Source organism: Aulostomus chinensis, chromosome 3, assembly GCF_037954235.1.
Source record: "Aulostomus chinensis isolate RoL2024-O1b breed Wild chromosome 3, RoL_Achi_v1.0, whole genome shotgun sequence".
NCBI lineage: Eukaryota > Metazoa > Chordata > Actinopteri > Syngnathiformes > Aulostomidae > Aulostomus > Aulostomus chinensis.
In genome coordinates, this window is record NC_141322.1 from 26,700,456 (window position 1) to 26,725,025 (window position 24,570).

Here is a 24,570-nt window from a genome sequence, read left to right on the forward strand (position 1 = left end):
AAAGCAACTGAATGTCATGATACAGTTCGAAGTCAGCATCCTCCTCCCTTATCACTCGACTAGGATCTCTTTGATAAAAGAATGCATCCCTCTTTCAACCACTGCTGGTTTCCACTTTCACATACTGGAAATATTCTCCTCAAAGTCGAGCTGAAATGAAAATGCTTTTTTATTACCATTTTTTTCAAAACTTTAGTCCCATTGTTCACTTTCATTCAACAACACCAAAAAAAGTTTGTGTTTCTTGATTAAAATCCGATCGTTTTTTATTTTGCATGCGTATGTCGCGTGCTGACAGACGTACGCACCAACAAATTCAAAATACGACGTCCTCCTGTCAATCAAACATCAACTTTATGCAGCATGTATTTATGTCCACAGATGTGGCATTAGCTTGCGAGCATAAATGGTCAGTGCGTCTTTAGCTGCTCTGCACCACAAACCTTGTTTTTCTTTTTCCCCAAAACAACAAAGTTACATATCGTCTGGTTCGTATTTATTAGTCGATTTAGAGGAAAGTGGGATCTGTGACAGCTCCAGATTATAACACAAATGCACTTCATCTCTCAATCGCTGCCATCCCGCCCCCCATCACCGAACGTTACGTGTTTACTCTGGACACGCCCACAAGTCAGCAATACAATCGTGTTCCTCGAAATGTTATTTACTGATTTTTAATCGTGTGTCACCAGGAGATCTCGTGTCACAATACAGCAGTCACACCCTTGAAATAAGAATTCCATGATTCACATGGACTAGTGTGAATAGTGGCAATAAAACAGATGCACATTAAGGAGAATGAAGAAACGGCAAAGAGAATAAAGAGGAAGGGGCTGTTTGTGGCAGTCTAGGGGAGGGCAACAGGATACCACTGGTGGGTGGACCTCGATGATTGTTTCTCTCATGCTCCCTTTCCCTCCAAACATTTAGTATGATTTGGCTCCAGTTGGTTCCCAGGCAGATTCTTAGATTCCAATCTTCTGTATCTTACAGTGCTACCATTGACTGAATTCCTCAACACCCAGTCAGACGTTAAGATCCTGGATCACCCTCCGGACTGACCAGTGGAAGCAGCCAGAACTCTGCAGGAAACTAAGAACACTAAGCTGCAATAGTTGGCAACTCCAAAACAATGGCACAGTGCTCACTGGACCCTGCCAAGGTAATCCAGAATCCAAAGGCCAACATGAAGGACCCAAGTAAGATTTCAGATGAGAGTGCATCGACAAGGGGAAAAGCCAGACCTGCAGACCTGGGGCTGACTCGAAGTTTGTCCAAGTCAGACTCTGACTTGCTGGCATCACCCCTTGGAGAAGACGATGGAGGTCTGGCTGGCCGCAGTGGATCTGTGTCTAACTGCAGCTCTGGGCGGAAATCCATGGAGCGCATGCCTTCCTTTGCCTCAGAGTGGGATGAGGTAATCCTTGAGCTCTGGGGATGGGAAACTAGTGGGTGTAGAGGACAGAGGGAGTGGTACTGTTGGTGTTAAAGCATGGACAGGCTTTCAAGTTGAGTGTGGTATGACCTTAAGAGAGAGTGAGTTTGAACTTGTGAGACAGAGAAAAAAAAAAGAGAGCGACTGATAAGAAGAGCAACTGGGGATTAAAAGAAATGGGTGAGGCAGCATATTTTTGGTTGAAAGGAAGGAAGGAAGGAAGAGAGCGCAGGCAGCAGTATGAGGGCGTTGAGGAGTCCTGCAGAGGCACTGATAGAGTGTAGTAACTTTACCCAGCGTCGAGCGCCTGTAGGCGAGTGCTTGAATGCATGAATGGCTTGATCACTTGCACTGACCTCCCTGTAGCAGCCTTGGCATCTAAGACTAATTGGGCTTGTGCTGTCGTTCCACATCCACTCAGTACATGTCTCAGGGGCTGACCCACGCCTCCACTGTCTCCTCGTGCACTCCTCTGGCTTCTTTTCTCCGTCTTGCGGCATCTACTTTCAATCCACTGGGAGCAACCCCCACCCCCATATTAGCCCCAAAAGCCTTGACATGTGATTTCTGAGCAATTTGGAGCATCAATGGAGTTCCCCCTCCAGCCCTGCAAAGACCCTGAAATTGATAATCACCCCTTTACCATGAATTCCAATCCTACTGATATAGTTAAAACCTGTGGCTACAGTTGCTGATGGCTGACAAGATGCTACTATAGCACACAGCTTAGAGGCCATGTTTGAAGAGTGTTGAGAGCAGACAGGAGCATCCCTGGCCGTGCTGAGTGCTTAATCCGTATCGCAGATATGAAAAATTTAACTCACATTCAGGTTCAATTAGATTTACGTAAGGTGCAAATTCAAGATCTTGTCACGGCCAACTAATATCCCAGAGTCTTGCATCCCTATATGTTCAACAGTTATTCAGAGCTAAAACGCCACTTTACCTGCACGTTTGATAAAAATCAACATGATATTTTTTGAGAAAGAGTTAAAAAATTAAAACCACTCTACTTCTTTTTGATATATTTTGTGTTTTTGAGGCAAAATTCCCGTTTTTTTTTTTGTTTTGTTTGATAGCTTTCCTAACATAGGGATTTTGAATCAGTACCAGATATTATTACTATACTGGACGAATGGGACACATCACTCTTTTGAATTCCATTTTAATGCCTCCAATAATTTGTATGACATTTTTAATGAAAAAAAATTCATTGTTTTTCTTCTCTGCGATACCTTCCATGCCAAGCAAGTGAGGGACACCAGATCGATACTAGATATGATTACTATCAGCGGACAACTAGGACACACCTCGTTTAATAAGATTTTATTACCTTCTTTATTTTGTGTGATTTTTTTTTAATGGAAAAAAAATTGAACATAAAGATAATACACATGCCCGCGCGCACACACACACACACACACACATCTTTTTTATTGCATTTTATTGTGTTGCACACATTACGTGAAAATTTTAGGGCAAAATTCATCTTTCTTAAATAGATTCCACGAGACATAGGGACTCCAAATCAATACCTGATATTATTAAAAGACTGTTCAATTAAGACACACACGGCTTTGTAATGCATTTTACTGTTTCCTATATTTTGGATGAAAATTTTAGTGCAAAATTCATCTTTTTTTCCCCCCAGTAGCTTCCTCATGTGACCCAGGTTCTCAAAATCAATACCTGGTACTATTAAGTAGAGAGGAGACACCACTCCGACCGAAGACACTCACAGCAGAAGAGCAGAAGGTGCACTGTTTATACCTTGAAACAATACTCACCAAAAAAAAAAAAAAAAAGTATCTTGCCTTTCAAGTACTCACAAAATAGGTCTTTCTTTCCTTCATTACTTCTTTGTGACTCCAAAATGCAGGAAGAGCCAGCCATGTTTATTAGCTTGACGCTAATGCCAACTGATGGCTAACAACAGCAAAAACATCTCAAGTGCATCATTCAGTATAATTTGTGTCACAGTTACACAGCCCTGAGCTCAGTAATCCACCAACACTTTTGTCTGAGCTGAAAACAAAGTACACCACTTTGGCGCTGCCATGAGTGAGCATGAGTGAGTTGGTTCAGTTGGTGCTAGCTGTTCCCTCTAGTGAGAGGGAAGCCTCATAGTTTGTAGCCCAAATGTGCTTGAGAGATTGTTAATGATAATGTCTGGAGAGTTGCTTATCGTCAGTCAGCCTTAGTTTTGAATTAATTCTGCATTCTGGAGTCATAAATAATTAATGCAGCGGGGGAGGGTGGTGTGTGTGTGTGTCTCTGTGTTACCCTAAAAAAAAAAAAAACCGCTTATTTGTGAGTATTTAAAAGACAAAATACACTTTTAGGGTAAAGTATCCCTCTTTAAAGTTATTAACCTTCTGTGTGTGACTTGTGACTTTTTCCCTGTTCTGCTGTTACCAGATGTTATTGCTATACTGGACAAAGGGCAGCGGACAATAGTTTGACATGCTGAACTTCTACTCAGTTCGGTGCACGGCTCCCTTTGTCAGCTCGCTGTGTCCCAGGCCTGGTCTGGGCTCCACCTCTGTGCTCCCTGACACGACTGTTTGTTCAGGCCATGTTGGGTGTGGTGTCCTGTTCTCAAGGGCATCCTGTTTTGCAGCTGCCCTCGAGTGTCTCTTCCAGATTTTAAGGGATTTGTTTGGGTTTCGTGTGTGTGTGTGTGTGTGTGTGTGTGTGTGTGTGTGTGTGTGTGTGTGTGTGTGTGTGTGTGTGTGTGTGTGTGGGCGAGGACGAGGGCAAGTATTAAATCTGTTTTGTAGGTAGATGACATGGCCAAACTGCCCCGAACATGAAAGCGATACACAAGGCTTGTAAGGAGGATTCATGTCAGCATGTGTGTATGAACATGCTGTCTCCGCCAGAATAAAAGGATTAGATACGCATATCCGTTTTACATGTAATACAAAACCACTGTTAATTCTATCTTCATTTTTAAAAGGGTTCTACATAATTACCACTCATTTCAAAAATGTAATTGGTTCTCCATAGCTGTACTAGAACAATCTAACATGCTCTTGTCTACCCGTTGCCAGAAATAGAAAATGGATTCATGGATACCAGGTACATCAACTCTAATCTTTCACCAGCTCTCTGTGTGTTTTATAAGGAGGTTTCATCCGTTTGCTAGTACCAAAAATAAACTGATTTCAGTCAGCAGTGCACAGTTGCTAATAATAGAAATAGCATGAATGATTAAATTGCTTGACGCAGTCACTCCGCCTGTTCAATACTCAAAAGGCAAAGGTTAACACAACCACGTGTAACAGATGCTTGAGTGGCTTAATTCATGTGTGTAAATTTCCCAGCAGTACTCTAAAGGTCATTACTCATGCAAGCTTTTAAAGTGCCGTCAGCGTGAGCTTATATATTTCTCCATGGTTCTGAGACAAGTAGATTCATTGCGTTAAAAAAAAAAAAAAATTGGAAAGATTCATGGGAAATGAAAAAATTCTTAATACTATAATTCTTCCATTTCGCATGGTGATGTGTGACAGAAGAAGACAAAGTTTTACTTGATGATGCAACGGCAGATCTGATATGAACAAGATGGATGCTGGCAGGTGACGGTGTCCCTGTGAGCTGTGTGGCTCAGGGTAAAAAAAAACAACAACAACTTTGGTTAGAAGGAGAAAAACATGAGGAGAAAATTGAACAAATCTAAAATTATTCATTATGTATCAATGATGGATGTTTTCACACCTGCTCCATCATCTTAGCGCTGTAGGTGGAGGTTTCTGGTTTTGCGGACCAACGATTAAAGCCTCATTGTTTTACTTTCCATGTTAGGGACATGAGTGTGGGATCGTGGACACAAGCTGGTAAAATGGGTTTTCTTTGGAGGTTGGCTGGCGTCCCCCTAAGGGATAGGGTGAGAAGTTTTTCCCTGAGGGATTCCATGTAGAGCTTTTGCATAGAGGAGGCAGGTGAGGTGGCTGGGTGTTCTAGTAAGGATGCCACCTGGGCACCTCCCTAGTGAGGAGTTTTAGGCACGTCCAGCTGGGGAGAGGCAGACCAAAGACCGGGTGGTGGGATAATATCTCCACACAGGCCTGGGAGCCCCCTGGAATCAGCCAGTCAGAGCTGGTGGATGGGGCCATGGGAGCTGCCACCTCCACAAGCTAACTTTGGACAAGCAATTGAAGATACATGGATGGACACGCAGGCGGTCTGGGCAACTGTTTTTACGAATTTTCACTGGTAACTTGCGTAATTATTTATGCACCGACAATTACCATATGTTGTTTGCGTTTCTGAATTTATGAAAATGTAACAGATTGTGTCATATTTAATCACATCATATCACCGTGAGTGCAGACTCTGCAGTATCGACCTGAATCTCATGACTGAATGAACATGGCATGAATCACTCACTGAAGGAGTCCAAACAGGATCAGACTGTGATGAAACTTGTTATTTACATCCCTTCGCCCATCTGACATGGATCAGCAGGAGTGGAGGAAAAACTGGGTTTGGTAGTCTGGTGTCTTGATTGGATGATGAGGAGCAGGTGAGAGGAGAGGAGAAGGAAGGCCCAACCCCTAACCATCACAATGTTATGTAAGAATTTTATAATTCTGTCTCCTCTCTGTGGGTTTATATTTCTATGCTTTATAGACATAATAAAATCCTTATATGATATATATAAAATCCTCATGTGATATATAACCGCGGATTATAATTCTCAATATGGCAAAGGGAGAGTGAAGGAGAATTGAAGCAGCATTATGTAATTTTGCTGAGCAACAGCAGCTTCTGCTGATACCAAGCGGTAAAATACAAATACTGACACATTTTAATTTCTTAATTGTCCACATGGCGTAGTAACATGATCTGAAGTGAAATGACTCACTTTGACGATACAGAAAGTGACTGAAACATGTTATAACATGAGGTAAAATGACTTGGTTCCTCTATGAAAGCTTTAATGACCAAGGTTGGTGTATTTACCGTGTCCAACGGCTTCTGTGAATGTGTTAAAATGTAGTGGCTAAAAGACTGGTTTGCAGTTAAAGGACCCGTCTTTTTTTAAGTGTCCTTAAAAAAGCAGCTATTCAAGCTAGCTGGAGTTTTGCGCCTCGTCAGCTCAAACGACACAGCAGACGCTTTGAGGTCAGAGGAGGAATGAACGGGACAGAAATCTGCTTATCGACCCATCCAAATGACTTTGAAGCTATCAGTCAAAGTCAGTCCCAGTCCTGCCCCTCAGCTCCAGCACACCTGGTTCAAAGGACTGCATCATTATTAGACTTCAGCGTTGCACATTTGAGTCACGTGTGTTAGAGTGAGGCTACATCTCAAACATGCAGGGCAGGGAGGGTTCAGGACCAGGACTGGGAAATACGGGTTTAAGCAAAAGATGCTACATGATGTGGGTTTAACTTTTTCATGCTTGCATTACCAGTTGATGAAAAGGGACGATTTTCAAAGGGTGTGTAAGCTTTTTTATAATTCATAGCTGGAGCTACAGCAGAGTGAACATATCCCAACATCTGGTTAGACAGTTGTGGAACATAAATATGAGAGCAGTGAGGATGTGTTAAGTGGGGTTGGGATGGAGGAAGGTCCTGGTTCACCGTCCACGTTGCCTCTAAAACCTCTCACCTTGTGCACCACCGGAGACACCACACTGCTTTCTAATCTCTGCAGCAACGTTCCCTGATATTAACATGACCAGGATGGTGCCTTTTTTAATTTTAGATGTGGGGATCACGCTGCGTCTGTACTTCATATCCATAGAATTGTTGTTTACCCTGAGAGGGTGAATGACACGATTCTCTCTGCTGCCACGTGACGCAGCCACTCAATAAAATTATTATTTCTGATTCTGAAGAGGTGGCGGTGGGGCAGTTTTGTTGAATTGTGAGAATCTTGGGCTTTGTGGGAGGCGCGGCTCAGAGGTAGAGTGGCCGCCTAGCAACTGGAGGGTTGCTGGTTTGATCCTCACCCCCGGTGACCATGTCCAAGGATCCTTGAGTAAGATACTGAACCCCTGATTGTTCCTGATGAGCAGGTTAGTGCCTTGCGTGGCAGCCTTCACCATCAACATGTGAATGGATGAATGAGATGACATTTTAAAGCGCTTTGAGAGCCGCTAAGGTAGAAAAGCGCTATATAAATTGAGTCCATTTACCATTTTACCATTCGATCTTTAGACAAATGTAGGGTTATATACGAATTAGTCCACAGGTCACCATAGCTTCCTTCACACGCTTGGAACAAGAGGAATGAGTTGGAGGATTATGATCCACAACTTGACAGCTGGATGTCCCTGGGTTCTACAAATTGGTCCTTGAACATCGCACCCTTCATTCAGTTTTATAAAGGTGGAAAGCAAATCGTGATAAAGTTGGCTATCTTTAATTTACGTTTCTCCCAATGATCTGGATGTAACCCAGGCTCCGTGTCTCCACCACATTTCATAAAAATCAGCCTGGTAATTTTTTGCATAATTCTGCTGACAGACAGGAAAACAAATGATACCAAAAATAACCTCCTTGGCGGCAGTCAAAAGTACAGTATGACATCACTACCAGTCTTTTAGCTTTACTGGAGGTGCACAGCACTGTATGTGCATGATGTTATGAAATATTTCAGCTCTTTCCTTAGAAGCAGCATTTTGATGACAGGTTTTCATAAAGGTGCACTTAAGTTAGAGGTAATGCAGTTCTGATGTGTTTGTGTGTGTGTGTGTGCACGCGTATGCATGTGTGTGAACATGTGTGTGTGTGTGTGAGTATGATATAGAATGTAACTGGGTTAATTCAAGGAGTAATGTGAGGTCTGTATTGCTGGAGGCATATGCCATGCGTCCCACGTGCCTCACTTCCAAATGAATCAAGGCTATTCCACAGTGTTGATGCCACTAGCGAAGTGCATGGGGCTTTTTCAAACACTAAATATTACATCAAATAAGCCTGGCTCTGGTGCCACTGGTGAAAGCAGATTCAGCTTTTCAGGCTCTCAAATTCGTCAGTGCTGATTGTGAATAGACAACCCAAGTGAATCTAAATTTAGTTTCCTTCCCACTGTGATTTGCAATAGTTTGCATGTAGAATTGAAGGTGAACTCACTCTCATAATTGCCTCACTGAGGCCGTCCAGGCAAAACCTGCACTTGCACTCTACAAAAACTCAAGCACGCTGAATATACAACAAGTCCTCCAGCCCATATAGCTATATAAAGTTGCCTGTCTTTTTCAGTGCAGTCTGGTTAGGTTTAGAAAGGAAAACACTCGTAAGGTTGATGAAAAGATCCTACTTCGGGTTAAAATAGAGCACTGTTTTGACAGAAATGGAAAGCCAACACTGGTCTCTGGCGACACAAAGTCAACAGGTATGCTCTCATGTATCCACATGTCCATCTGAATATCCATCTGGAAAAAAATCAGTCCAGAGCAACCTTAAAACTAGCTTCCCCCACAACATGACTCTCCTCATTGCTCCCTCCATCTCCTAATACAGATTTTCCCCCTTTTACTGACATTGTGTGACTTCCTACTGTACTGTGTCCATGGGTAGTATGGCCATTAGAGGACATTATACATAAGTATAGGCCATACTCAACTACTCCTTCTGCTCTTTCTTCAGAGGAGGATGGTTGTTGTTTTTTTTCTGGAAATGACGATGTTTAGCTGTGATACAAAATATTATGAATGAGAATCAATCATGATTCGAACACCCACCCTGAGAGCAAAGTTTGGTTTGAGAACAAAAAAAAAAAAACAAAACAAGAAAGAAAATCGCTTAGTCTGGGACTGGATTCACGAATGTTACATTACTTTTTGAAGATATACTTGTACTATATGCCAGTTTCACTGTTGATGACACATACAAAAGCACTTCTCTTGAGGATCGATTCACTTTATACAACAAAAGCAAATGTACTGAGGTATCCCTGGAAAGTCATGGAACATTTTTGGCTGTAACCCCCCTGAACGACCCTTTTCTGAGTTACTCTGCAATCTGTAATTGTATTCCATGAAGTTTAAAATGATTTAGGTCTGAGAGATGAATGAAATAACGACCAAGATCAGTCGGTAATGGATCTGGATCTCTCCAGGGTCAGTTTCTGCCGTGTGGACTTGGCTACAAGGTTTCCTATTGGCTTTAATAATTAAGAGTTTCAAAGACTTCTAGGTCTTAATTCACCCCTCTGTGGTTTTGCGAGTGGTGGGTTTGTCATTGAATTGCTGTCCACGTTGGAGTGTTTGTAATCACTCATTGCAAAGCAGCCACCTCCTTATCAAAACTCCAGGAGCAGGACAAACTGTCCCAACTCCTCATCTGATGACATTCCTCGAGTACACTTTGAAACCTCCATACTGTTCCAGACTGAGGCTATAATCCCCAAACAAGGGTACATGCATCCCCAGGGGTACACATCGTTATGTCAGGGGGTGTAAAGAAAACAAAAATCTGTAACATCCATCAAAAAAAACTTTTGTCTTTTATTTCAACTTGTCTGCATTCTTAGAAAACCTGTTCCTTCTTCCTCTGATTGGCTCTACGCCCCTGAATGGACCATATTTTAGCCAATCAGAGGAAGAGCAGAGCTTACGTCCATTTTTAAAGTAAGGCGCCTCAGTTCCTATTGTGTTGCTTAACTTGCTCAAATATGTATGAATTATTCCATTCCATGACCTCAGGTGCATTAACAAACTGCTAGTAGATCCAATACAACACCTGAAAACTGTCAGTACCGTGTCTGACAGAGTTAGCAATAATGTTAGCTGTGCTAGCCTAGCCTCTGTCAGTGCCCGTGTAACAGTGGCCTGCAGGTAGAGCTGTGAGGTGAGTAAACCTCACATCCAGACATCTCAAGAGAACCGACTAGTACCTGCTAGCACCTGCTAGTCCTAGCAAGTCTGCCTCCCATGCCAGTGATGCAGGGTTTGAGTTCAGTGGCAGCGGGTGCTTACAACAATGCAGGATCCACCAGAGGTAGAGGAGGTGCACACGAGGAAGAATGTTTCAGAATACACAGAACTTGAACAAGTTTGCAGGTTGGTGGTCTAAGGGGAGGCCCAGTCTCAGACTTTGAAAATCTCTGATTTATAGAGTTCCTGATCCACAGGGATTTTTTTTTTTATTATTTTATTTTGGACTGGATTTGCAAGGACCTTGCCAATGTTTGGCTCATCGAATAGTTTTAAAAGCAAAAGTGACCTTCAGCATGTGGTTTATGAATTTCTCTCATTTTTCAGATTGAGAAGATCATGGACTTGATCGGAGCAGGCATCGAAACATCCAAAGACAAACAGCCAAGCTCAGGTAATTCTTTAACACATGCTCTGGTGTGGAATTTAATTCCAGCGGAGTCACTTTACTCCCACATGATACGACTGCATGGCTCCCCATTTATTGGTTAATTAATTGACAGCAACAACTTGGTCCGGGAGATTACGTGAGATGTATATATCAACTATTAATTAAGCTCGTAGTTGCTCCGCTGCAACATTGATGAGAGTTCCGCAGGCTGACCTTGTGACTGATCACATTCCTGAGCATTTTTCTAAGAGCAGCTTTTAAAAACACCTGAAATGATGGAAAGGCAGTTTTGCTGTCTCGCCAGCCCCCAGTGATTCATATTGTTTGGCACATCTTTGTTATTATTTGTTAGACACACTTGTGGTTTATGGAGTATCTAATTCTGAATAACCCTCGCTGTCATATTTTCTTTGTTTACTGTACATCTCAATAGGCCTTGAATTGGTACTATGCTTCATCGTGTGTCCTTCAGGCTGTGCAGAGCGAGAAGCCAGCTGGCATCGGCTCAGTTTGTTTAGCTAACACTCTCGAGTTGATGCAGCGCAAACCTACTCTGCCATAAGGAGGTTTCATCATACATTATTGTGTAACAGCGACTCTGCACACGGCTGCCTTTTACAAGTCTCATTAGATTTATTTAGATCAACTTTTCATTAGTCATGTGCACTGAGGTCTATAACCATGTGCTGACCACAGCAAGATGCAGAGGACGGACACAAAACAGTGACATGTGGTTATGATAACGGGATGTAAAGCAAAGTGTGCAATAAAAAAAAAAAAAAACGACATTCAAATGAATTGAATTTAAACTTTTAGTGCTGCGCTACAACAAGTTCATCAGGTCCCTGCTTGTTTATGCCATTTAATTTGTTTAATATCATTAATAAATGAACATCTGACCCATGCAGCTAAATGAGTAAACAAATGTCAATGGCATCCATTCATTTCATCTAATTGACTCATGTTGTGGAAACTGCACATCTTTTTTTATGGTAAATTTTGATATTACTTTTTATGTGTCGTAAAGTTGGTTTACGGATAGTTTCGTGGCCTTGAAACAACTTCACCTAATTAGACTGTGAAAGCAGAGCACTCCTCCAGTTTATTTAGTGAGGGTGTACTAATTCATTTGGGTAATTGGTTCATTCAGTTCAACAAGTAATTCTTGTGCAGTAACATAAATAAATCCCAAGTAACGCCGTAGAGGAAGTTTATGTTTCAGTGCTGTTGACAGCTAACTGTCCGTCTGACTGTTTACTCAAAAAGAACCAGACCAATTTTCACAAACACGGTGGAAGCCCGGCGCACGACCGAATTAAGGTTTTGGAGCCGTACTAAATCACGGGCCTTTTTGGTTTTTTTTTTTTGCATTTAATTGATGGGAAATTCAAAGGCAACGAGGAGTGATACTGCGTTCAGAGTGAGAGATGATGTTTTTAGGTATTTCTGTTCAACTCGTCCTCACAGCCACAATTTTCACTCTCTTTACACCGTTTTTAGCCACGACAAAGGCTATTTTGTCTTCTTTCGCACAATGTCAAGTAAACCTCCCTCACCTTGCAGGTGACCGATCTCCAATGGTAGGTGAGATCAGGAATCAGGAGATCAAACTACCCCCCCCCCCGCCCCGCTTTTTTTTAAACCAAACTAGCAGTTAATTTGCGCGGTGGTGCAGTGGTCAGCGCTGTCGCCTCACAGCAGGAAGGTCCATGTGTGGCCAGTTAATTGTTCTACTGATTTTCCATCCGTCTCTTATGCTGTCAAAAACTGAGGCATTTTCAGGTACAGTCTTTGAACAATCAGCCAGAGTTCAAGAGGAGTTTCTCAGCGACATCCTTGTGTCACTCAGGAGAAACTTAGCGGTTACTGTCGCCATGGAAACGTTCAACTGCAGTTCAGCCCCACCGCGGGTTCAGTTCAGCTGATGCTGACTGCTTCTCCAATGTCAGCTGACAGCCTGGAGTTCTGCCTTTCATGGACATCTCAATGATGGGATACATATTTGACGTCGTTGCTGCTGGTCTCATTTATAACATTTTATACTCACATATAGATAAGTCAGCTAGTCAGCCAGTGATAATTTTCATAAAAATGTTAAGCATGTCGTCACTCTTGTCTCTGGACATTTTAATTAATTTGTCAGAAAATATCTCACATTACCCTTCGAGTCAATGTTGCGTTATTTTAAGCCAGAAGGAGGTTTAACAAAGAAAATGTGTATGAAGTGTGTTTTAATGCAGGTGTTAATTTATGATTTTATTCGGAACTACACATCCTGTACGTCCATGCATTGTTAAATAATTGCCTCACCAACCTGAGGTAATTCTGTGTTACATAAGAGGAAATATGTTGTTTGTTTGGATGTTGTTGTTTTTTTCCCCGTCACATATAGGTGTGCGCTATTTATAGGGTTGAAGAACGGCACGCTGAAAGTGTCCCAGATTCAGCTGAGTCATTCAGTTGCTGCTCCGATTTTAATCGGAGATTGTGCTCAAGTAGAGCTGGAGGTTTGTGAGGATGCTTCTGTTGCTGTTTTTTTTTTTTTCTTTCTTTCTTTTTTCTTTTTTTGTGCATGTCACATAGTAAAAGAGGTCATATTTCTTTTCCCACACTGCAATGAAAGTGAGCAAAGCGGCACTCTTAGGAGAGGAGAGGGAGGGAAAGAAAGAGGAGAAGAAATGGATACAGGGAGGATGGAAATCTAAAATGTCATCCCACCTGTATCGTTCCATTTTTCTGTTTACTTTGTGTTCTCTCCCTCTCATGATACCAATTCAAACACACATTGCCATGCGTCAGACTTTTTTTTTTTTTTGTTCTATTGCTCCAAAGAACAAGAGCAGTTTTATCTGTGCTCCAGGATGAGGTTGTTAAGGTTGTTTTCCCATCAAAAGTGCCTCGATTGTATGCTAAGAGGGCACTGAGTAAATGAGCTTAAAAAGAGGGAGTGGAGAGAGAGCTCAACAAACAGCACACAGGAGGCATCGGCTCATTTTGTGTACAGGCAAACGCTGACGTTCAAAGGAAAAGAGCCCGCCTTCAGTTTCCCTGAATTAATTCAGCTTTGTGGCTCATTTTCTTCTGTGCTTGAGTGAGTTGACAAGGAGCTACTGCTTTTCTCCTGCTCTGATAAAGAAGCACAGGTTTATCTAGGCACAGCCTCTGCCTGCTGTAAATAGGTATTCCTGGGCGCACCTTGGAGCCAAGTCTAGACCTAGCAGCGCTCAAACAGAACAGAAAGCCACTTGGAACGATTTGACAGCTTGGCCTGTTTAACAGGGGATAAGACAGCGACCCAGTTCCCCCCACGGAGGAGCACTGGATAGTCTGTCAGTCAGTAATTAGGTCCTACTACCGTGGGAGGTGTTGCTGCACCAAATGAATGGAATTAATTGGAAGGGGTGGCTGGTATTTTTAACAGTCTTTGTCTGGATATTGTGGAGTAAGAAGTGACTAGTATGAAGCTCAGGAGGAAAGCATAAAGAGGGGGAGGAGGAGTTGTGTAGTGAATCATAATTAGTCCACTTCGATCCTTCTTACTTCCTATTACCATCTTATCTCGCTCATATGTTTCATTGCCTCCTCCTCTGTTAATTTTTCCTGCGTCTTATCTCTCTCTGCCTCATTCTCTTGCTCTTCATTTCCCCTTCACTCCCTCATTCTTCTCCTCATTGAGAGCAAAGCTGACAGCAGCCTCTCTTCCTGATAACAATTGATGAGCATCCTGGTGAACGACTACTGGTTCACTGAGACCCGGCTTGGCCTTTTACCTGATCATTAAAACGGAGCAACAGCAGTACCAGCGGCCAATTACAGAGGAGGTTCAATCAATAGCCCTTCACTTTGCTTCCCTGTGCTGGCACTGCCTCTCCCTGCCCTGACTACCTTACCGACTGGCTGACTATCCAACTGGGAACGGGTGAGGTGATTGCAGGCAGCTTGAAAGTCTGAATAATTATGCTCTGCTGCAGCTGCACCCAGATAACACTAATACACTAGACGCAGAGAGCAGCCCTTCATAGGTGGGTTTGTCTCTGACTCAATAAAACAATGGATGAGTGGCATCTTTAAAAATGTAGCAAAGATAAAAACAGAACCGCTGGTGAGAGAGAGAGAGAGAGAGAGAGAGACAAAGAGAGAGAGACAGAGACTTTTTAATAGGCTTGGGAACCTGGCCCACCAGACCACATCAGACAAAGTCTCAGTGTCATTATCTGAATTAAGCTATATTAGCTAAATGAGACAGCATTCCTCAGTCTTAGAACGATGCTAAAGTCAGGACTTTAACAAAACAGAATGCTGAGAAATTGATTCATGTTATCATTCCTGGCAATGTGGACGATCGCAATTCCGTCTTTACTGGCCCAAATAATTGACAAGGTCTGCCACGCGTTACGTCTGTTTCCGTGACATTGCACTGGCTCCATTTCCTTTTGAGGTCTTTTCAGTCACGTTCAAAGCTCTTGTGAACTTTTTGGGAAATCTGCTTATGGTTCATTATTTTTAGAGCCAGAGAAGTAGAAAGATACTCTTCTCTCTTTTCTGTGTGCATTATGGGAGTTCCAGACTCCCAACGGAAGACTGACTGCTAGTTAGCTTAGCTGACATGAATGATAGCAGTGGAGGGGAACGGGGAGGCGTCTCAAAATGCAACAGCGAATGTTAAACGTGACCCCGGTTCTACGAGTGAAGACAAAGACTGTTTTGGCATTGCAGCTAAGCTAACTGGCTGCTTTCTTGAGCTCCGTAATACAAACGTTGAGAAGAGATGGATGCGTATGGACTATAAGAGGACTTCCCCAGAAGCTGGTGCATTTCTTTTAATGATAAAGCCCTTTTCTTCCATCTCAGGCTTCTCAAATTCATCCAGCAGGGGCTCATAAGTCCTCTGATAACAATAATACAGCCCAGTCTCATAGAAATATGTGGAATGACTACAGCCTCTGAACACCACATCACATGGCGCTGGCTCAACATTTGTGGTGGCTGCACCACAAAAACAATGCTATTAGCAAGTTAATAGGATACTTGGCGGACATGTAATATCACTGGTTCAACAACTACTTTGTTTTACTGTTATTCACTGACAACAGCTTCTTAATGGAAATGAATGTGCGTGTTTGCACAGTTAAGGTCTGATTCAGTTTATGCACAAAAATAAACGTGGTTAAACTTAGGAAAACATTGGTGCTGAGGTTAGAGTTTAGAAACGGGGCTCAACTGGACTTTGAATGGTACGCAGGCACACTTCTCTCACTGCCCTCTCCCCAACCTCTGCCCTGATAGTGGACTTTAACCACATGGCTTTAATCACATGGTAACCAGGTGAGTTTAGGATCCCCAATGATAAGTGACTGACTTTCTGCTGGCTTCCTTTCCACGGTGGCCAAAAATCTCCCTGAATCTTAAATGAGATTGCTTATATACCCAGACGTTATCCTGTAAGTTCCTCCTATTGATCTCTAGAAATGGTTGATGTGACATGAGCATCTGGTAGAACATAATGGAATTTGACTCTTCTCTGTCAGGCTGTATGACGAGGTGAGAAATGAAAGAGACAGGGTTTGGAAGTGTCCGTGTCTCCTCTCCTCTCCTCTCCTCTCCTCTCCTCGCCTCTCCTCTCCTCTCTTCTCTTCTTCCATTCTCCCACGCCTGTATCAGTGCATCCCAGACTTCTGACGACTTGAATCAATGCTGCCCCCCCTCGTCTTATCATCAAAGTAAGACGTAAATGAATTAAAGCCATCTGATAATAAGCAGGGGCTTGAGAGGGTTCTTTGTTTAATTAGCCCTTGTTAGCCTAAAAAACTGACGCCGCTCCTGCAGAGCAGTATTGGCTCTCCATCCTTATATTACATTCTGGTCTTTCTTTACAGAAAACACAGTGGTTTGGGGTTCCTGGTGTTTGCTCTTTGCCTCTGATGGTGGTGTCCTTTCTGCACTGGCAGTATCAGAGTGCTTCTGTGCAACTCTAATCAGCACACTGGGAGGAGGGAGGAGTAGAGGTAGGGTAAGGTTAGGGAGACGGAGGAGAAGGAGGATGTGAAAGAGAAGGGGAGAAGGGAGACAGGCGACTGTGTGAATGTGAGTTTGAGAGTGAAAGGCAAGGAGCGAGACAGAGTGAGAGAGAGTGCATGCCTTTGAGAGGTAGAGGGAGGGGAATTGATATAGTGGGAGAGCGAGGGAGAGGGAGAGGTGATTACGTGGAGCAGCACCCCACTTCATCAGGCAGCATACGGCAGCCCTGCAGTGTGATCACACAGTATGGGAATGGGGCTATGAGCTCGAGAGCGAGAGAAAGAAAGCGACGAGAGCGAGGAGGGGGGAGTTAAAAAGAAGAGCTTGAAGGATTTGCTGGGATGAGACAGGGGGATGATCACTGAGTCTGTTGGCTGTGGTGGATGTGGGAAGGACGTGGCTGAGCTTGAGGCAGATCTGTGGTCTCCTGTGTAGAAGTAGCCGGCGTCAGGACGTCATGCCCTGTGAGCAGTGAGGGGTAGCGCGTGAGAGCCAGGAGCAGCTGCATCTGCACTGCCTGCATGTCTCAGACAAGCAAGGGATGCAGCAAACCTCTGCCCTAAGCAGACAGGCTGCTACCCAGCGAGGAGAAGAACCAGGTGGGCTGGGGTGGGAGAGTGGAGTGCCTGCCTTCAGGAAGGAGCTAGCTCAACCAGCACCGTGCTCCTGCAGTGATACTTAAGAGGCTCACCTGCTGTCTGCTGGATCTGAAGCTGGATTTGCTGCTTTGAGGGATGAAAAGAACGTTCTCTGGCAGAGTCGCACAGCCAGCAGCCTGCTGAAGAGTGTGAATGCTGGGCGAAACACAAGGAGCACTGGCACCACCAAGGACATCAAACCTTTTTCCACTTGCAGACAGCTTACCTGGAGCTTTATCAAGGAATCTATTCTTGGATTTGACAATGAATTGAGGAGTTTGGAATGAGCACACCGTGGAAATCCAAAGCCAACGTTTCTTTTTTGATGTAGGATTTACAATATATCTACCTAACCGTACTCCTTGTGGCTCTGGAGTAAGGATAAAAAAAAAAATGATTTAAGCAAATGTGTATTCCTTGATCAAAATAACACGAGTACCTCAAAGGTACTTTAAAATGCTGCTACCTTCATTGTATGAGCCGTGTCCTAGCTCTCAGAGAGGTTGACCAATGAAGCCATGGGACTCAGCCAGAGCTTTACAAGTATGTGGTGAAAACCCTGACAAATTTGCTTTGGGGGAACTGAATATTTCTGTGTTAAATCCTGACGGAGTAATGTTTGATTTTAGAAGAATGACAGGGATAGTTTTAACAGTAAAAATGTGTGATATATATGTATAAAAATGTGTTATTTAGTGATAAATAATTTCCATTTTCCATAGCTTGATCATAATCTAGTCTTTTGATTTGTAGTGTTGAGAATTGTTATGTTTCTAGACCAGCTTGGCACTTGTTTTTTACACTCGCTCATCTGCTCACTAAAGGAATGTTTAGTGAACCCTGTTTGTTGGAAGATGCCGTAGTGGCTCAGTCCAACATAACTACCAACACCAAGCATCAGATGGGCTTCCTTCCCTGCACTACCTCCACCCTCGCCTGACATTTTCAGTCAGTCACACTAACACCAGTGGGTGTATATTAGCCTAGTCTGTACCCTGCAGGGCTTGAGCTGGGCCTGCAGCACTTCCTACCCTCCTCCTGTGTTTGAGTTAGCTGGGCCCCCGCCTGTACCGTGGGAGCCCCTCACCCCCGGCCTGGACCCTGTCTCCCCCCCACCCTGCCTTGTGCTGCTGCACTCGGCTCTGCCTCTGCTGGCCGAGGATGATGTGGCAATGCCATGTGTCGTCCTCTGAGTGCCGCTGCTACCGGCTGAACGGCTTCTCCCTGCTGAAGCGCTTCCCTCTCTCGGCAGATGGGGCCTGTGGTAAAGCCCTGGACCAGCCGGTGGGAGAGTGGCTGGAGCACGTGGGGCTGCCGCAGTACGAGAGCAAGTTCCTGCTCAATGGCTTCGATGACCTACGATTCATGGTGAGTCACCTGCAGCATGTCATCTCAGAGGTCGGTTTCACTTTACATCACTCAGCCTCTTCCCTCCGTCAGCCCGGCTGCATTTGTCTTTTCATGTCACCGCTGTGCTCTTTCACCCTCAGCTCCAGTCACTCCCCCGTCTCCTCCTCCTTGTATTTCACCCTTACACCTTTTCCCTCCTTACGCCCCCCCCCCCCCCCCCCATAACTCCTCTTCACCTCACTGCCATGCATGACCCTGAAGATTTATGGCCCCTCACTGAATCCTTTTAAAGAATATGACCTGCCAGCAGTGGTGAGACAAATGACAACCAAAACCCATTAACTTTTTCCCCTGCATTCCCAATTATACAATCTCATTTACTGTACAATCCTACAACCCCCCACCACCACTGTCCCCCAATATTGAACCCTCTGATTTACAGCCACTGGACTTGGCCTCTTTCTAACAAAGAGTCAGATAACGTGCACTATACAACCCCACTGCGGTTTATTCTAAACACACTTTGCATGGTTGCTTGCCAAATCTCACTAAATCCTCCTCATTATGCTCTTCTTGTGGCTCTTATGAGATGGCCTTGCAAAAACTGCCCAACGTAGGATTACACTGCAGCAGCATGCTCTCGTGCAGTATTTATATACTGTATACTTGTGGCATTAATACACACTTTTTTTTGCACGCAGACATTTATTTTAATTACAATTGTATTATGCTTGAAGTAAGTAAATCAAAAGCCACAATAATCCTGTTTGATTCCATAGTGATTAATTACTTTAACTGCAGCTGGAGAGATGCACACAGAATGACTAAAAGCAGTGTGGTGTTTCCCATGAAAGAGCATTGTAAGGGAACACGATATTGAAGTTGGAAGAAAACACCGTGATGTTTTTAATCCCCCGGCCACGTTACTCTAAAAATCATGGCTGCGCACCGTAAATAACTCTGGCCAAAGGCGAATGTTTCTCAGACCACAGAGCTGCGTTGGCACTATGAGCTGTATGTTACATCAGTTTGTCATAGCTGAGCTCAGTTAAGTGAAACCAGTATGCTCAGAGGGAACGCGGTCGTATTCACAAAGTGATACAGCTGACAACTGCTGCTCTCTGATCTGTTTTTTTTTTCTTTCTTGTAAGTCATCAGATCACAAGAATGAGAATATCTGATCACTGCTGTGAGATGCTCCACACTCACTCGCCAGTCTATCAGGTGCACATAGATGAAAAAACTCAGGCGGTATAATACAACAACCCTGTGATAAGTGTTATGATGCTCTGGTTTTTATCCAGTCTGTGGAGGAGTTGATTTATTATAATGATCATTTTGGGTGCTTTAATTGACTGAATGATTCTGTCGGTCCCTTCTGCGTTATTTAAGGTTTTGTCAGTCCCTTCTGTATTATTTAAGGCACTACTCGTTATAACCGGGTTGACAGCCTCAAAACTGGTCATCAAGATAAGCCAGCGCTCAGGGTTTAGGGTCAGACTTTTAGTTGCTCGTGAGGTGACAGGAAGGCTACGCACACGCGATACAAGCAAAGAAAAAATGCGTATTTTTTTGTTTGTTTTCATTTGCTTGTAAAAAGCTGCATGATCCTTGAAGTGGTGCTAAAAACCGTGTAGACTATAAAAAAAACAAAACAATGTCTTGTCTTCAGATTTCTTGAAAAAAGATAATGTTGTCTTAAAAACAAGCTCATTTATCTTACAGACATACTCGTGGTTCGGTAATTTTGCCTTGAATGCAGTGCAAAGAGATTTTGTTTGCGTTTTTTGCAGCCTACTGTCATAAATCCATCCTGCCTACTGGTTTGCAACATTGCTCAGAATCCTCAGTATACATTTTACAGCACCATCTCTTCAAGTTGATGGATTTTTTTATTTTATTTTATTTTTATCATAAGGCTTGTACATTGTGATATCACTCACCAAGAGTTCACAGCTAGTGTGCACAGCGAAGATAGAACAAACAGAAAGCAACCACTTGGTTTCAGCAACTGGGTTGGATGATTCCATGTTGATCAAGATTTCCCAGACATAATGTGATAAGGACTATGGGTCATTAAGCATTGTGATGTTCATTGTCATACCACGACTAATGTGTCTGCTGGACTTGATGCATCAAGAAGATAAATTACTAACTTCACAAGGCAAATTACCCGTGGATATTTACGAAGATGTGGAGGTTGTAAACAAGGGAAAGGTCAGAGTAGTCAGGCAGACATTGTGAATGTTTAATATTGTGCCCTTTTGGATTCTACCAGAGTAGTTTCAAATGTCATCAATCTGATTGCTCGCTCAACTTGAGCATCGGAAATAGTTTGAAGGGTTTATTGTAAAGATGGTCAGCAGGGGGCAGTACACTGTTCCGCTTTAATGAATTCGTTCATCGGTTGGGACAGTCTACACCTCTTGTAAGCCTGAAGGAAATTTGAACAAAAATTAAAATGCTATCAGTTCGATTCATCTTTATGTTTGATAGCGTTTTTTTTTTTCTTCTTTTATGGCAAATTAATTAGAATGAAATATAATGAGATTGGAGTGCTGCCCCTGTATTGAAGAACTGAACAGCCATCAGATAGTTTCTGGTTCTTGATTATTTAAGATATTATTATAACGTCTGAGTTTGATCAATGAACCTGTGCAAACGTGATCGCCTGATCAGTGCACCTGTGCAAACGTGACTGCGTGATCAGTGCACCTGTGCAAACGTGATCGAGTGATCAGTGCACCTGTGCAAACGTGATCAGTGCACCTGTGCAAACGTGATCGAGTGATCAGTGCACCTGTGCAAACGTGATCGAGTGATCAGTGCACCTGTGCAAACGTGATCAGTGCACCTGTGCAAACGTGATCAGTGCACCTGTGCAAACGTGATCAGTGCACCTGTGCAAACCCCTGCATTGAGAACCTCAAACTAAATGCTGAATATTCCTTCTTGGAAAAAGCGCTGTTTTAAGATCATTGTAACAATGCTCTGGTTAAGGTCTGCTTTGGTGTCGGTACAAAGAAATACTTGGTTATGGTTAAGACAGATCATGGTTTGCCGTCAAAGACAAATAAATACATTAATTCATACAAAATGGCTGCAAAATGTCAGACGTCTAAAAACATCTACGTTACTAGAACAATGGTGGCAAACGTCACATCTCACTAAAAATAACCGGTTTTGTCACCAGAGCATCAGCTGCGTATTTCCCAGCGTCTCACTGAAAACATCCGTTTTTGTGGTTAGAACAAGAGTGAAAAATGTCCTGGTGTCTTGCTCCTGGCTCATGGTTTAAAAATTATTTAATGCCTTATTCACCAAATTATCACCAAAAACTAGCTGGCAAAGTAAAGACAACTGAAGTCCAGTGATGATAATAATAAAAATGACTGATTTTATTGCTTCATGATATTATGAGCTGATGATGGAAACTACCGAAAGCTTGTATTCATACTTCTCTCTTCAAGCATAGCAGGTTTAGTTTGATTATTGCCCCGCCCATTGACTGTATGTGACATCATGCCAGTGACTGACATATAAAGTTCCAAATCCCAGGCTTTAGCTCACAAAAACGTTTTGCTTTTCTCATTAGGCAAGAGCATAAACCCTGTATAGTGAGTGTATTTATCACTCTTGAGCCACCATGTTGAAGAACAGCAGATTCTTACGTATTATGTGAGCCCAGAGGAAGACTGAACCTGTCCGAGTCTAATTCTGCAGGATTCTCAGCATCCGAGCCACGCTTTAGCTACAAACCGCCTCTGTCACAGCAGAGATAGAAAGTGCTGCATGAAAAGTTGTCTCAGGCCTGCCCTCCAGAGCAAAAGAGCAAGCGCTCACATGAATCGGCGAGGCTCTCTGCATGCGATGATTGCTCTGAGATACAGCTTTTGAGGGATCATGAATTATACACAGCTGTGTGCCCATTCTCATAATTTTTACACGATGATTATCATTTTGTGCTCCTTTCATGCTACCAGAAGTGGGTCGCCTGTAGTGTTCATTCTCTTTGCCGTAGCACATTTTATTTACAGTCAAAAAAAAAAAAATCAAATCTATTTTTAAACATTATGCTTTGTTGCTCTGATGTCCTGGCCAATGTGGCAATGAGGCAAATTGTCTACAAAACATTGTCCCCCATCATGCATCTGCTTTGCATCTATCCTGCATTAATATTGCATCAGTCTCTGCAGCTCTCTTTCACAAATGCTATACTGTAGAACTGAACGTACATATTGTAAGTCTGTTTCTCCCGTTGTCAGATAATTGTTGTGCCCGCTGACTATTGAAAAAAAAGAAATAACATTTGATTTCTCCAAAACAATTCTTCTGTGGGGCAGAGCAGCAGAGCAATTCTAATTCACGAATGCATTTAGAGAGATGAAGGACTACTAGCATGGCTACATCTGCAAGTCGCATCAGATTAAATCAAGCTAACATAGCTCACAAGCTATGCGAGAACTCAACCATACATTCCTGTCGCATGTTTCAAATGCGGCATGAAATAATAAATTTGCAGTCTCCCCAGGCATCATCAAACCTCAAACTGCGTTAATAAAAGTGGCGAAGCTATTTTTGGCCTCCTTTACATCACACCCCGCTTCATTTTGACCTTTTATTTTAGCGATCAGCACCCTTATATAGGCCCGTGAGTGTATTGCTGCATTGTGCTCTGAAGCCAATCCAGTGAGAGCAGACTGAGTAAAGACTACAGAACATTTTAACATTCCTGGCCAGGAAGAATCAATATGCAGCAGTCCACAGGGAAAAACGCTTAGCTCCACATTTTCAAGGTTCTCTGTTTATCTTTATTGCTGCCTGTAAACCGGAATAAGACGACAAAGACGCTGTGAATATGAACATGAAATACAAGAATCTGCTTGTCAGTCAAGATTTTAGGAAGCGATTTTGGTGCTTTCTTTCTGTCCTAAATTAAGGAATTTTCCGTTTATCTTCTGGACTCCTCAGCAGCAGATAGATGCTGCTGCAGTTATGAAGGCTTTGTTCCCTATGAGTCGCACCAGATCAGACTGATCACTCTTGGCATGCACAATTGATTTGACTTCATTGTCCTCCCACTCTGGTGTTACTGCTTGTGTCAGAGATGTGCACATCCTGCGCCTGTGTGTGTGTGTGTGTGTGTGTGTGTTGGTAGTTAACATTGTAGCATCTGCCATGATACATTTATTGACCTATGTCCTTGCATACAGTAGCTATTTGAGTGCATTTGATATTTAAATTATTGTTAAGGTACATGCATTACTGATTCATTTATGTATTGCGCAACTGTCTATACGGAATATTTTGTGTGTCGACATGCGTGATTATTTGTTTGCATGCACGTGTGTATGAGTGTGTGAATGTGTTTATTTGCATGTGTCTCTTACGTTTCTGCACATGCAGGGAAGTAACGTGATGGAGGACCAGGATCTTAGAGACATTGGGATCACTGACCCAGGACACAGAAAGAAAATCCTCCATGCGGCACGCAGCTTGCCCAAGGTACCGAACATCATACTTTCACCTCAGCACTGATGGACAGAGGCTAAAAAAAAACAAGAAAACAATGAAATGGGAGAGTGTTCACTTTTTGTTCGACAGGGGAAAAAAAAGATGGCCTCTTCTTGTGAATTGACACAGACGCTGTAATTATTCACCTGAGCAGCCGTTAACCGGAACTGGCATTTTCCAATATTAACATCTTTACAAATGCTAGCAGCAATTGATCGGTTCAACCACGTTGGTCCAGACTGAAATATCTAACAGCAGCTATCAGATGAACAGCCTCAAAATGCTGCGAAGACATTTATTGTCCAAAGAGGATGTATCCTAATTAGTG

The 24,570-nt window shown here is 43.0% G+C and overlaps 1 protein-coding gene across 6 annotated transcripts in view; it reads left to right on the top strand.

The window, feature by feature from the left end:
- anks1ab (ankyrin repeat and sterile alpha motif domain containing 1Ab) overlaps positions 1-24,570 on the top strand; it is a 43,560-nt gene that overhangs the window by 634 nt on the left and 18,356 nt on the right. For 4 of the 6 annotated variants that reach the window (XR_015112150.1, XM_086200002.1, XM_086200001.1 and 1 more), the window contains exons 2-5: positions 994-1,417; positions 10,659-10,725; positions 18,631-18,746; positions 24,135-24,233. Coding sequence is in view for 5 of the 6 variants with exons in the window: in XM_086200002.1 (XP_086056128.1) it covers positions 1,133-1,417; positions 10,659-10,725; positions 18,631-18,746; positions 24,135-24,233 (567 nt within the window). In the remaining variant the exon portion in view is untranslated. Of the gene's footprint in view, positions 1-936; positions 1,418-10,658; positions 10,726-16,922; positions 18,747-24,134; positions 24,234-24,570 lie in introns of those variants that run through there. The other 2 variants (XM_086200000.1, XM_086200004.1) reach the window with 2 other exon arrangements.